Here is a 13,778-nt window from a genome sequence, read left to right as displayed (position 1 = left end):
CATCTCCACTATAGAGCCTCTACTTCCCCCAGTCCTGGAATCATTGGATAGGGCCCACTTTCCCGTATGCCTCTCCCAATCCATATCAAATAATATTGCATCTGCCGATCACAACCTAACCAACACAACGATTGCCACCTCAACATGCTTCACTTCAGACTGTGTCCAGAGACTTCATGTGTGGAATGACAACCCTTCAGCTTCATTACTCGAGTGAGACCTTTCCTTTCAGTGTATACTCTAATTCCATCTCAGGTGGTTCACTTTCTAACAAAGTCCCAAAACCTAGATATACACCAGTTTCTGTGAGAGAGAACATATGTTCACACGTAATCATAAACTAGTGCAAAATATATACCTGAAAGCAGAAGTACACTAGAGTTTGCAGTGAGTACCCCCCTAACACTTCCTCTCCACTATTCCAAGCTTTGGGTCCATGATTGCTCAACAATTTGTTTGGCTTCGTATGTTAACTCTCTTTTCAGTCACCAGGTTCCAGATGTCATCAGGATGCCGGCCAAGCTTCCCTGGACTGAAGACCCTACCAATGTGTCCTGGAGCTCCGCTTCCCCAGAGACCCATCCTACTAGGGAAAGAGAGAGGCAGACTGGGAGTATGGACTAACCAGTCAACGCCCATGTTCAATTACAGAATCCAGACCTTCTACCTTCTGCAACCCACAATGACCTTGGGTCCATGCTCCCAGAGGGATAGAGAATGGGAAAGCTATTAGGGGATGCGGTGGTATATGGAGATTGCGTGGTGGGAATTGTGTGGAATTGTATCCCTCCTACCCTATGGCTTTGTTAATTAATCCTTTCTTAAATAAAAAAATATAAAAAAAGTAAAGTAAAAGTAGACCACCACCTAATGCCATACAAGGTGAAATCCAAATGGATTCAAGATCAAGATACCAGAAACTCAGTTTTTGGTTGCCTATTTAGATGATATAGACTTTTTTTTAACATGGACATAAAGTATATTATTAAAATTAGATCCATAGTTTTTATTGTTCTTTTAAGTGCTGGATTCTAAAAAAAAATTAAATCAACACAATGACTTACCATTGTGGCTACTGGGAAGATATTTAATTTATTTATTTATATTTTTAGTGTATTTAACATTTTATTTGTTTTGATAGATACAGAGAAATTGACAGGAAAGGCGGATAGAGAAAAAGAAAAAGAAAGAGAAATACCTGTAGCACAACTTCACAATTTGTGAAGCTTCCCAGCACAGGTGAGGATTCAGGATTGAGCCCAGGTCCTTGCACATGTGTGTTCTACAGGGTATGCAACTGCCCTGACACTTATTCAAACCTAGTCTTGGCAACCAAAGCCCAACTCTTGAGAAAGGTCTTAGTTTCTAATCACTCTACCCTTACTTCATAACTCTGAGCTTGGACAGGATATTCAGCCTTTGTGTGTTGGCTTCCTCAACTGTTGAATCACTATAATAACACAGCTTCACAGGGATGCTGAGAGGACTCACTAAGACAGTATGTGTGTGGTGCCCAGCTTATCACCTGGCAGAAGAGGAGCTATAAAACAGCAATGAGCACGATAGTGGTTCCACCTGTGGACACATCCAAGATGGGTGAGAACACGGCACAGCTTTGGCATTCAGTAGGCGCTGCATCTGTGATCATTAAACTGAACACAACTGGTGACTGAGAATGTGGGACTTTATCATCAACTACATCTGAGTCATTTCCACATCTACATCAACTCCAGTTTCCAACCCACCTCCAGGTGTCAAGGAACTCACTTGGGAGGCAGCAGGGAAGCACCTGTGAGGCTCAACCACTCAGCAAAACTCACAACTACAGACATCCTGTCATCTCCAGGTATACATGTCTCCTGACAGCTGCTATCTAGATGCAAGGTTATGAGATTGTGACTAAGATATGAGCAAGAAGCAATTCCTCTTTGCTGACAGAACCCCTGCTTTTTTTTTTATCTGATGTTCCCGAAATCATCTTTTCATTCAGCATTTCTTTTCATTCAGCTCATCGTCTTTTCATTCAGCATTTCCTCTCCTAGTTAAGAATACACAGCATGTAGAAATCCTTTCTACAAATTCCCTACCAGATATGTCTCACTCCCAACTCTTTGGAACTTCCCCAACATTTCTGAGAACAAAGTGGACTATTGTATGGTTAAATGATTTCTTATACTAAATGAAATAGGAGCATCCAGCATGGATCCCATTCTTTCCTCTGGAGTCATAAAAAGAATTGGTGGTCATTTGTTTTTACCACAAAATTCATCCCTGGGAAAATAAATCAGCACTGGTCTATATCTAAATGAAAAGTCTAGCACTGATGTCAAATGTCAGACACTAAAGGTCTCACAGCACACCATGCCATTTATATGTAGTGTCCAGAACAGACAAGCCCATAGAAAGTGGAAAAGGAATGAGAAGGGTTCAGGTAACATTGGGATTGTATGGCTACCCTTCTCTTGAATCCTACCTCAAAGTAAAAATAAATGTCACAATATTCAATTACCAGCTATTACCATTTGCCTGAACCCAAAGAGAAATGGGAGTGGACACTGACCACCAGTGCAAGTGAGGCTTCTTTATAAGGTGATGAGAATGTTCTGGCACTAGAGATGATAGCTATATACCTGTAACCTCCAATCCACTCTATTGTATGTAGCACAAGAGTGAACCTTATGATATCAGCATTATATCACACTGAGAGAAAGAATTCTGGGCAAATGTGGAAATGTGCCCTCCTGACAACAATTCTGTAAGTCAGCATCCCCTCAATAAAGTGATATTCTAGCTTAAGGGGAACAAGAGAGAAAATGAATAATACACAAAAACATCCCGTGGGCTCAAATGACCTCTTCATCTGAAAATGGCATTAAGCTATTTCTTCTCAGTCCTACCCTCACCCTGTACTCTACAACTGCAGCTGTGTGGCTGAGGTGATTTGGTTGTAATGCCACTAACCCTGTGAGTAGGTGGGAGTTGGGAAAGGAAGAGGTGAGGTTTGAGAACAGCAATAAATACATCCATGGGGATGGTAGGGGGAGTTGAAGGTGCTCATTCCTGGCCATATGATGTTGTCAGTGAGTAGGAAGCAACGTTACACATCTGTTTATATTTTGGATCCCACCCTCTTCCAGGCTTCTGGGACTAAAGCCATACTTATTTTATGAACTTCTTAAGTCCCCAAGTGTCTTTATGACTTTTTGATTCTATCAGCAGGTGCTCTCTCTTTTGTCCCATCTTGTTAATGGATTTATCATACTCCTGATCTTTTATTCAGTCTCTCATTCTTGGACATTCACTACCATTAGGTATGGGTATAAACAATTTCTTCAATTTAGATACTTGCTTTGTGGCCTTGGCCATAGTTTCATCTTTGTTTTATCTGCCTGTAGAGGCAGCCCCTAGGGCTCTAAGAAAGATTTCCCTGGATCTAGTTCTCCACTACTTCCAGAAAAGGAATGAGAAGGGCTCAGGTGACATTGGGACTGTATGGCTACACTTCTCTTGAATCCCACCTCAAAGTCAAAATAAATGTTACAATATTCAATTACCAGCTATTACACTGCATCCTGAATCATAATAGGATCTGATTATGACTTTGGGAGGCTTTATTAAGGGATCCTAAGAAATGGACAATTTAGCTTATAGTACATATGATAAATAGGAGACCATCTTCCAAAGATCATGGGAAAGTTGGATCTAACCTCAAGTGAAATAAACTTCAAAATTAAATGAGTGAACAAAATATCTTCCATACCCATTCCTTTGCAGGCTTTGTTCAGTTTTTTTGCATCTCGGTCCACATTAAAACCCTCATGACTTCTCGCTTTGGCCTGGAGGAAATAATTGACAAGGTCAGTGAGCAACACAGACATTATTCAATTATCTCTGGCTGAATGGTAGTAGTCATGTGGCACATGTGGAAACCAGGTGGGGAGCCTCTTGCCCCAGAGAGATGGCTGGTACTTCTTGGAGTCAAATGGCCTTGAGAAGCCACAGAGAATTCTGTTTTCAGGTGCCAGGCAATGAGCTTAGGGCCTTGTGCATGTATGACTTCACTAGGCAGTCTCACTGGCTCAGTTCCCTTCTATATTTTATATACATTGAGAAGTAATAGACATATTAGTCATATTAGTCCTTCCTCTGCTTTTGTGGGCCATCTTTTGTCTTGTAGTGATATTTAGATTTTTTTAAATATGTATTTTATTTATTTATTCCCTTTTGTTGCCCTTGTTGTTTTATTGTTGTAGTTATTATTGTTGTTGTCGTTGTTGGATAGGACAGAGAGAAATGGAGAGAGGAGCGGAAGACAGAGAGGAGGAGAGAAAGATAGACACCTGCAGACCTGCTTCACTGCCTGTGAAGCGACTCCCCTGCAGGTGGGGAGCCAGGGTTCAAACCGGGATCCTCATGCCGGTCCTTGTGCTTTGCGCCACCTGCGCTTAACCCGCTGCGCTACAGCCCGACTCCCAATATTTAGATTTTTGATGCTCCATATTTTGACTTGTCAAGTTGGAATATATCTACATGCTATAGATGAATATATATTGTCCTATATTATTATTATTTTAAAAATGTATTTATTTATAAAATGGAAACACTGACAAAACCATAGGATATAATTCCTACCACCAGAGCTCCATATCCCATCCCCTCCGCTGATAGCTTTCCTATTCTTTAACCCCTGTGGGAATATGGACCCAGGGTCATTATGAGGTACCTTTTATTATTTTTCACAATGTTACAAACATCAACGTGCTTATAGTAGGTGGGAGTGAGGATATAATAGTCGAGTTTAAGAAAATGACTTTCTAGTCATAGTGGACTCAAATTCCAGAGCATCTGCTTACTACTTGTGCAACCTGGGCTAGGTTTTGGAACTTCTCTGTGCTGTATGTGGTTTCCTCATGGAAAAATGAGAATATTCAAAAGCTGTTGTGAGAATTAAAATGAAATAATTCAAGCAAAGCATTGAAATCAAAATTGTCATCCAGTATGGTTCATGACATGTAAAAATTATTTGCTGAGGGCAGACCAGCAGGGAACATCCCAGAATACTTCAGGCACTTTTCTGCTCAAGGGATTTTTGCCTTGTGAACAGTGATTTAGGAATGAAATTTCATTGATTATGTGAAGCTTAGATCAGACAGAGTGGTTACACACACAGGCTGACAGAAAGAGAAGGATGAATATAGGGTGATCTCACTCATGGACAGAAGTTGACAAATAAGAACAGAAACGGGGAACACAAAGCAGAACTTGGACTGGGTTTGGAGTATTGCACCAAAGCAAAGGACTTAGAGTTGGGGGTGGGGGTTCAGGTCTTAGCACATGATGGTGGAGGAGGACCTAGGCTGGTGGGGTGGGGGGGAGAGTGTTTTGCAGAAAATTGAGAAATTTTATATATGTATCAATAACTGTATTTACTGTAAGCCATTAATACCCCAATTAAAATTTTAATAAAAAATTCAGGCTAAATGACTGGCTGACACTCTGGCATCACTTTTTATTATCTGTCCCATTTGACAAAAGTGATTATCCTCACCTTTTGGAGCACAATGATCTCACCCCTGGTGAAGTGCCTACCATGGCGCCAGTAAGCAAGGCTCATCAAAGGAAGCAAACACTACTCAGCCTCTCAGAACTCTGCCTGGTAAATAAGCTGAGAATGTACAATATTGGGTTATAATTCTTTTTAGCTAGTTAACATGTCACTTCAGTGTGTCTTTATGTTTCTGCATCTGAAACAAGGAAATGAATATTTTTTTTGTTTGTTTTTCTAGAAGGAAGAAGCATAGAAAATAAACTGAGCTGCTATAAGCTAGAAGGCAGTGCCACCTGGACAGAAAGAATCCTGAAGACACACACTCTTTTGACATGACTCGGGGATGAGTCAGTTTTAGCAGGCTAACTACCCAGGAGGAAAGCCAGCTAGACTTTTGCATCATATCCTGAACACCCAGCACCTTAGGATCAAAAATGAATGCAGAAAGAAAAAGCTTCCTCCAGCTTGCAGCAAATTCAAGTTCATGGCAGGGGTGGGGCTGGGGGTGGGGGGGAACTAGATAAGGAAACTAGTTTGCAAAATAGTTATTTTGTGTTATAAAGTAACCAGGATTTTCCAGGACCCAACCTTAAGTACACTCATGTTAGTGTATACTCCTACTTATCAGTCCCAGTGGACTGATCTTCTATTTGGATAACCTCAAGAATGGGGAACAGAGTTGGGGGATTCAAGGACAGAGCACAGGACTGTGGTGCCTGAGGTGCTGAGTTTGATCCCTAACAGCACCATATGCCAGAAGTGAACAGTCTTTCTCTCTGTCTTGTAAAATAATAGAAATATTCTCATGATAGACATGGATTAATTAAAAAAAATACGCAGCATACAAGTTAATCTCTCCTCTAAGTGGTTCTTCTCCTGGCTTCCTCTCTTCTTTTCTCTTTCTCTTTCTCTTCTTCCTTTTTCCTTTTCATTCTTCTTCCCCCTCCTTTCCCCTCCCTTCTTCTTTAATAGGCAAATACTAAAAGTCTAATATTTGTCAAACCCTATCCCAGGTCAGAGGGACTCAGTGGTCTGATGTGCAGTTCTCATATAGAGGGAGAGACGCAGAGGGAGGGGGACCAAAACACCTCTCTGGGTGTGGGGTCAAAGGAACCCTCCTACACTGCTGATAGGAATGTAAATTGGTCCAACCTCTGTGGAGAACAGTCTGGAGAACTCTCCTAAGGCTAGAAATGGACTTACCCTACGACCCTGCAATTCCTCTCCTGGGGATATATCCTAAGGAACCCAACACATCCATCCAAAAAGATCTGTGTACACATATGTTCTTGGCAGCACAATTTGTAATAGCCAAAACCTGGTGTCCAACAACAGATGAGCGGCTGAGCAAGTTGTGGTATATACACACAATGGAATACTACTCAGCTATAAAAAATGGCAACTTCACCGTTTTCAGCCAATCTTGGATGGACCTTGAAAAATTCATGTGAAATAAGTCAGAAACAGAAGTATGAATATGGGATGATCTCACTCTCAGGCAGAAGTTGAAAAACAAGATCAGAAATGAAAACACAAGTAGAACCTGAAATGTAATTGGCATATCGCACCAAAGTAAAAGACTCTGGGGTGGGAGTGGGTGGGTGGGGAGAATACAGGTCCATGAAGGATGATAAATGACATAGTGGGGGTTGTATTGTTAAATGGGAAACTGAGGAATGTTATGCATGTACAAACTATTGTATTTACTGTTGAATGTAAAACATTAATTCCCCAATAAAGAAATAAAATAAATAAATAAATAAATAAAAGTAAAAAAAAAAAACACTTCTCTACCATCCAAACAGTCCCACTTGGTGCTATCAGTTGTATTCCCAGGATCTCACGTAGGATAAGACCTGTAAAGTAAAGTTCTAGTCTCACAGGAAACAAACAAGAGATAGATTAAAAGGCAATTGCATTCTGATATGGTGAGGAAGTTGGCTACAGATAACTGAGAGGAGAAAGGAAGTTTTATAGAGTTGATCATTGTGCTAGGTCTTGAAAGACAAAGAGTGGGTTAGGCAAGTAGAAAATAAGTAAAATAAAAGAGGGACAGGTCTGTGTGCATGTGTGATCCCCATGACCTGCCACTATACTAGTTACTTGTGGGGCAAACAAGCTGAACCCAAGTGTGGCATCATGACAACAAAGGCTTGGATGGCAAGTCCTACCATACTCAATTACACTTTATAGCTTCCTGTTTGTACACTCTGGCAAGATGACCTATCTAAGCCTCTTTTGTCTCAGCTTTGAAGTGGTGACACACTTGCTTATGGTGTTGGGATGAAACCAGTAAGCAATTGTGTTTGGGATAAAGTAGCACAAGTCAGCTTGCACTGAACACTTGGTCAATGGCACGTAGGAGATGGGCTTCTTGGTGACATATGGATGCAAGGGTCATTTGTAAACTCTAAAGTATTATCAAAATGTAAGGGGAGTGGCATTTTGATTGTTTGTTCATTTCAATGCAGTTTGCCAGAAACCCTGACTTGCTCAGTCAATATTTGAAAGTGGTTGTTTGGTATCCTGGTTTTGAAATAAGAGGACTTGGAGGAAGTGCTAAGGTCACAGTGCTGAGGGCTTATAAATTGCCTCAGCATGACAGCAAAAGAAAGCTAAGGGGATTGAAACTGAGGGACAAGGCAGAACCAGGCAGTGAGTGAGACTCACTAAGCAAAAATAAAATGGAGGTGGGTGAAGGTGGTGGTGGAGAGAGCCTCAGATATGGCTGTCTATTTCTCAGCAGAAGCCATGACACTGCCACTGCTTGCTGATGTGACCAGGAACCAATGTTGATGAACTGGACTAAACTTAACTTATTTAGATTTAAGATCATTACAAAGCTAGGGAAGTTGAGCCCAGTTTGGGAAAGAGATTTCTCTGTGGTCACATGGGAATGCCTATATATCTCCTCTTGAACTTGGCATGAATATACTTTATTCAGAACCTTTCTTTTTAAAGAGACTTATTTATTTATCTTGGATAGCGACAGAAAAATTGGGGGGAGGGGAGTGGGGAGATGGAGAGGATGAGAATGACACTACAGCACTGTTTTACCACTCATGAAGCTTCCCCCCTGCAGGTGGGGGTTGGGGGCCTTGAACCCAGGCCCTTGCAAATTCTAATGAGTGCACTCAACCAGGTACACTACACTACTGCCAGGCCCATCTCATATCCCTTCTAATACTCTGCTTTCTCAACTGAAATTGATAATAGTAACACCTATAACTTGCAGCTTATATACTATAAGGATATGTACAAGTATTACTTAGCAAGATAAGTGCTCAATTTCATTTTTGCTTTCTTCCATATTAGTCTTATTCCTATTGGGTGTGTATATGTCATCTTTAAAATAAATGATCATAGGTAGGGGAGATAACATAATGGTTATGCAAAGAGACTTTTGTGCCTGAGGCTCCAAGGTCTTAGGTTCAATTCCCCCACACTATCATAAGCCAAAGATGATCAATGCTCTGGTAAAAAATATAATAACAGCAATAATAAACAAAATAAAATAACCGATGACAAATTTGTCATAAACCAGAAACTAGTTCACATTTATATATTAGGAGTAGCAGCAGCTAAAAATTCAAGAGAAAGTTGAGGGGAAAACATTTAAAATTGAATATGGCAACAAAATATAAAACACCTAGTAATGCCAGACACTTGTCAAAGCAATCTGTATCTACTAATTTGTTTAATCCTCACAATGGGGACTGAGGAAGATTGGGGATCCCATGGCCTGTGGTGGAGGAAGATCATGGTTGGGAGCAAAGTAAGGTGTGGTGATATCCATCTTGTGGAGATGTAGGCTGTATCCCTATGACTACCACTGTGAAAATCAGCACTTCTTCTACTATACAATTTTTAAAAGTTCTCACTATCACCCTGAGAAATAGGCATTATTACTTCCTATTTTTTGCAGATAAGTAAGCAAAGATACAGAAATGTTAATAACTTGCTCAAGGTTGCTCAGCCAGTATATGATGAAATAGCAACCTGCAGAGTCAGGATCCAGAAGTTCTACTATTGATTTCTCATTAACTGGTTGACTTTGCCCATGTCAAAATTATTTGGCAAATATGAAACTAATGATAGTAAAGCTCAGCCCAACTTTTAGAATCCTGGTATTTGATGGAAACACCAGTTGAGATCTACAACTTGTCCACTTACCAGAGAGCTAAGGACACCTTGTAAGCTATGAGATTAGTGAATGTTCATGACAGTGAGACAATAGAAAGTGAAATGAGAAGTGAAAACTTCTCACCACTATTTGCAAGGCAAAATGGACTACCATCACCCCATAGTCAAAGTGTCTGTAGGGGAGGTGTTATTATCAAATTCTGCTCCAACTAGTTTTTGTGAGTGAAACGGGAACCTGTATTCTGCTTCTCATTTGTAAATGGGGGTTAATACCTGCCCTAATTAGCAGAATCTAAGAAAGATGAAATTAGACAATGTACTTTGTTGTAACATTATTCACAACAGTCTAGCTACATTGTATAGTCAACAACTTGTGCCCATGAATGAATGAATGGATGGATAAAAAATATACAGTGGGAAGCCATACAGTGGTGCACCTGGTTAAGCACACACACACTACAGTGCACAATGACACAAGTTCAAGCCCCTGGTCCCCACCTGCAGGAAAAAAGCTTCATGAGTGGTGAAGCAGGACTGCAGGTGTCTGTTTCTCATCTTCTCTATCTCCTCCTACCCTCTCAATTTCTCTCTGTCTCTAACCAATAATAAGTAAATAAAAAGATTTTTTAAAAAGAATATACAATGGGAAATTATTCAGAATTGAGAAAGAAGGAAATTCTGTCATTTGCAACAGCATGGTTGGACTTTGACAGCATCATGCTAAAAAATAAAGTCGGTCAGATAAATACAAATACTACATGAGCTAATTTATGTGTGGAATTTTAAGAAGATACAGAAGTTGAGGCTTGAGGTGACACAGTGATTGAAGTATTGAACACTCAAGTATAAGGTCCCAAGTTCGAGTTCCAGCATCACATGTACCAGAGTGATAATATAGTTCTTTCTCTCTTCCCCTCCTCATTAATAAATAAGTAGATATTAACAAAACTGATCTTAACATAATGCCATCCTGACATCCCTGGGCAGATGACCTCACCAATGTATCCTGGAACCCCACTTCCCCAGAGCCCTACTCTACTCGGGAAAGATAGAAACAGACTGGGAGTATGAATTGGCCTGCCAACACCCATGCCTAGTGGAAAAATAATTAAAGAAGTTAAATCTCCCACTTCTGGTACCTCATAATTATCCCGGGTCCATACTCCCAAAGGCATAAAGAATAAGGAAGCTTCCAATGGAGGGATGAGATACAGAACTCTGGTGCTGAGAATTATATGGAATTATACCTCTCTTATCCCACAATCTTGCTGATTATTATTAATAATAGTAAAATCACTAATAAAATAAATTTAAAAACTACTAGTAGAAGATGTATAATATTTATTTAGAACATTATGAAGGTCACACCTAAAAAAATCTAATAAATAGCACAGCTATATACAAGATACTGGATACTGTACAGCAAACCATAACAAAGGGACTTTTCAAAGTTAACCCAATTAACAAATAATGTGATGATAATATTAACTATCGATTGTCTTTTTGAACCCTAAGACAGCAGGAACCTCACATCTCCACTATAGAGCCCCTACTTCCCCCAGTCCTGGAACCCTCGGATAGGGCCCACTTTCCCGTATGCATCTCCCAATCCAAACCAAATAATATTGCATCTGCTGATCACAACCTAACCAACGCAACGATTGCCACCTCAACATGCTTCACCTCAGACTGTATCCAGAGACTTCATGTGTGGAATGACAACCCTTCAGCTTCATTACTCGGGTGAGACCTTTCCTTTTATAGTACACTCTAATTTCATCTCAGGTATTTCACTTTCTAACAAAGTCCCATAACCTAGATATACACCAGTTTCCGTGAGAGAGAGCTTATGAGCACACGTATCCATAAACTACTGCAAAATATATACCTGAAAGCAGAAGTACACTAGAGTTTGCAGTGAGTACCTCACTAACACTTCCTCTCCACTATTCCAAGCTTGGGATCCATGATTGCTCAACAAATTGTTTGGCTTCATATGTTAACTCTCTTTTCAATCACCAGGTTCCAGATGCCACCAGGATGCTGGCCAGGCTTCCCTGGATTGAAGACCCCACCAATGTGTCCTGGAGCTCAGCTTCCCCAGAGACACACCTTACTAGGGAAAGAGAGAGGCAGACTGGGAGTATGGACCGACCAGTCAACGCCCATGTTCAGCGGGGAAGCAATTACAGAAGCCAGACCTTCTACCTTCTGCAACCCACAGTGACCCTGGGTCCATGCTCCCAGAGGGCTAGAGAATGGGAAAGCTATCATGGGAGGGGGTGGGTTATAGGGATTGGGTGGTGGGAATTGTGTGGAGTTGTACCCCTCCTACCTTATGTTTTTGTTCATTAATCCTTTCTTAAATAAAAAATTAAAAAAATCTAATAATAGTAATAGACAAGACCACAGGATAAAAGGGGTACAATTCCCACAATACCCACCACCAGAGTTCTATATCTCATCTCCTCCATGGGAAGCTTCCTTGTTCTTTATCCTTCTGGGAGTATGGACCCAAGATCATTATGAGGTGCAGAAGGTGGAAGGTCTGGCTTCTGTAATTGCTTCTCCAGTGGACATGGGCATTGGCAGATGGATCTATACTCCCAGGAAGGGCATATTTTAACCTGAAGTGTGGGAGACATTGATGACCCAATCCATTGCATAGACAAAGTAAAGGCAGCTAGTTTAATCATTGTAAAGACAAAGTTAAGGCAGCTAGTTTAATCATTGTATAGACAAAGTAAAGGCAGCTAGTTTAATCAACTGGCCAGGGACCCTACTTAATTAGAGAAAAGCCCTTAATTCCTCTTTCTCTCTAGGGTTTTTTAATTTAACTTAATTTTTTTTTATCTCTGGTTCTTTATTTGTACTTTGCTTTTTTATATTTATTTATTTTTCCTTTTTGTTGCCTTTGTTGTTTTTCATTGTTGTTGTAGTTGATGTTGTCATTGTTAGATAGGACAGAGAGAAATGGAGAGAGGAGGGGAAGACAGAGAGGGGGAGAGAAAGATAGACACCTACAGACCTGCTTCACTGCTTGTGAAGCGACTCCCCTGCAGGTGGGGGGGGGGGCGGAGAGGGGCTCGAACCAGGATCCTTCCGCTGGTCCTTGTGCTTTGCGCCACATGTGCTTAACCTGCTGCACTATCACCCAACTCCCTCTTTATTTGTACTTTGAGCCAGCTAGTAAGAATACTATTAAGGTTCATTTTGAGCTTAGAGCCAGAAAAAGTTTTGTAGACCTTTGATGGACAATTCAAAATACCACAGAAGGGTCATTCACATATTTAAACATGACTTTTGGGTGAATTAGCTTATTCTGCCAAGCTTATTATTGAACAGCCTAGTTACTGAATGTCTCTGCAGGGAAGCCCTTCTCAATCTGGTCATCAGAAATTACCAAGTGGACTAATAATCTTTTGGGGGAAAATTGCTATAACTCAGGAACTGTTGTCACAACAGGAGGACAAGGGTTAGTTTTCACAATGAGCTGGCTCTCTGATAAGAGGCAACTGGTGTGAAGGAATGCTCAGGTCAGAGCAACAAGAATGAATGGTTGGTTACCTGTGGGACTCCAACCAGGTAAAGACATTATGGGACTGTCTCCTGACCTTGCTTTCCCATCCAAGGTTAATGATGAGGTTCACAACCAGCCAAGAGTGATTTTTCTCCCTGGGGACATTTGGCAATGTTTAGGAATATTTGTGTTGTTACAAATGAGGGAATGCTATTGACATTTAGATAAAGAGACTAAGAATGCTGCCAGATACCCTATAAAGCACAGAACCATTCTTCTAACAAAGAATTGTCTGATTTAAAAAGAGGCTTCTGAAGAATGCTAACCTTCCAGATATTCAATTACTACTTTATTGTATCAACAACTGTGAACCTGAAGGATAGGGTGGTGTTAGGGTGATGCTAGCTATTTCTCAATAGTGAAAGGGACCATGACTTAACGAGTTATGAAAAATGAGGCATTTTTCTCTTTAAAAAATAATTATCAATTTCCTTCTTTGATTTTTTTTACTCCCCAGTGAAAGTATAAACTTGGGATTCATTGCTTGAAGCCAAAAAAAAAAAAAAA

At 40.5% G+C, this 13,778-nt stretch overlaps 1 protein-coding gene across 1 annotated transcript in view; it reads right to left on the bottom strand.

Moving 5' to 3' along the window:
- The window catches only part of ANXA13 (annexin A13), a 72,858-nt gene that overhangs the window by 38,804 nt on the left and 20,276 nt on the right, over window positions 1–13,778 (bottom strand). The window contains exon 4 of the mRNA XM_060202054.1: window positions 3,761–3,836. Coding sequence (XP_060058037.1) covers window positions 3,761–3,836 — 76 coding nt within the window. The remainder of the gene's footprint in view (window positions 1–3,760; window positions 3,837–13,778) is intronic.

This window comes from Erinaceus europaeus, chromosome 1 (assembly GCF_950295315.1).
Source record: "Erinaceus europaeus chromosome 1, mEriEur2.1, whole genome shotgun sequence".
Lineage (NCBI taxonomy): Eukaryota > Metazoa > Chordata > Mammalia > Eulipotyphla > Erinaceidae > Erinaceus > Erinaceus europaeus.
This window is presented reverse-complemented; position numbering and strand designations above follow the sequence as displayed.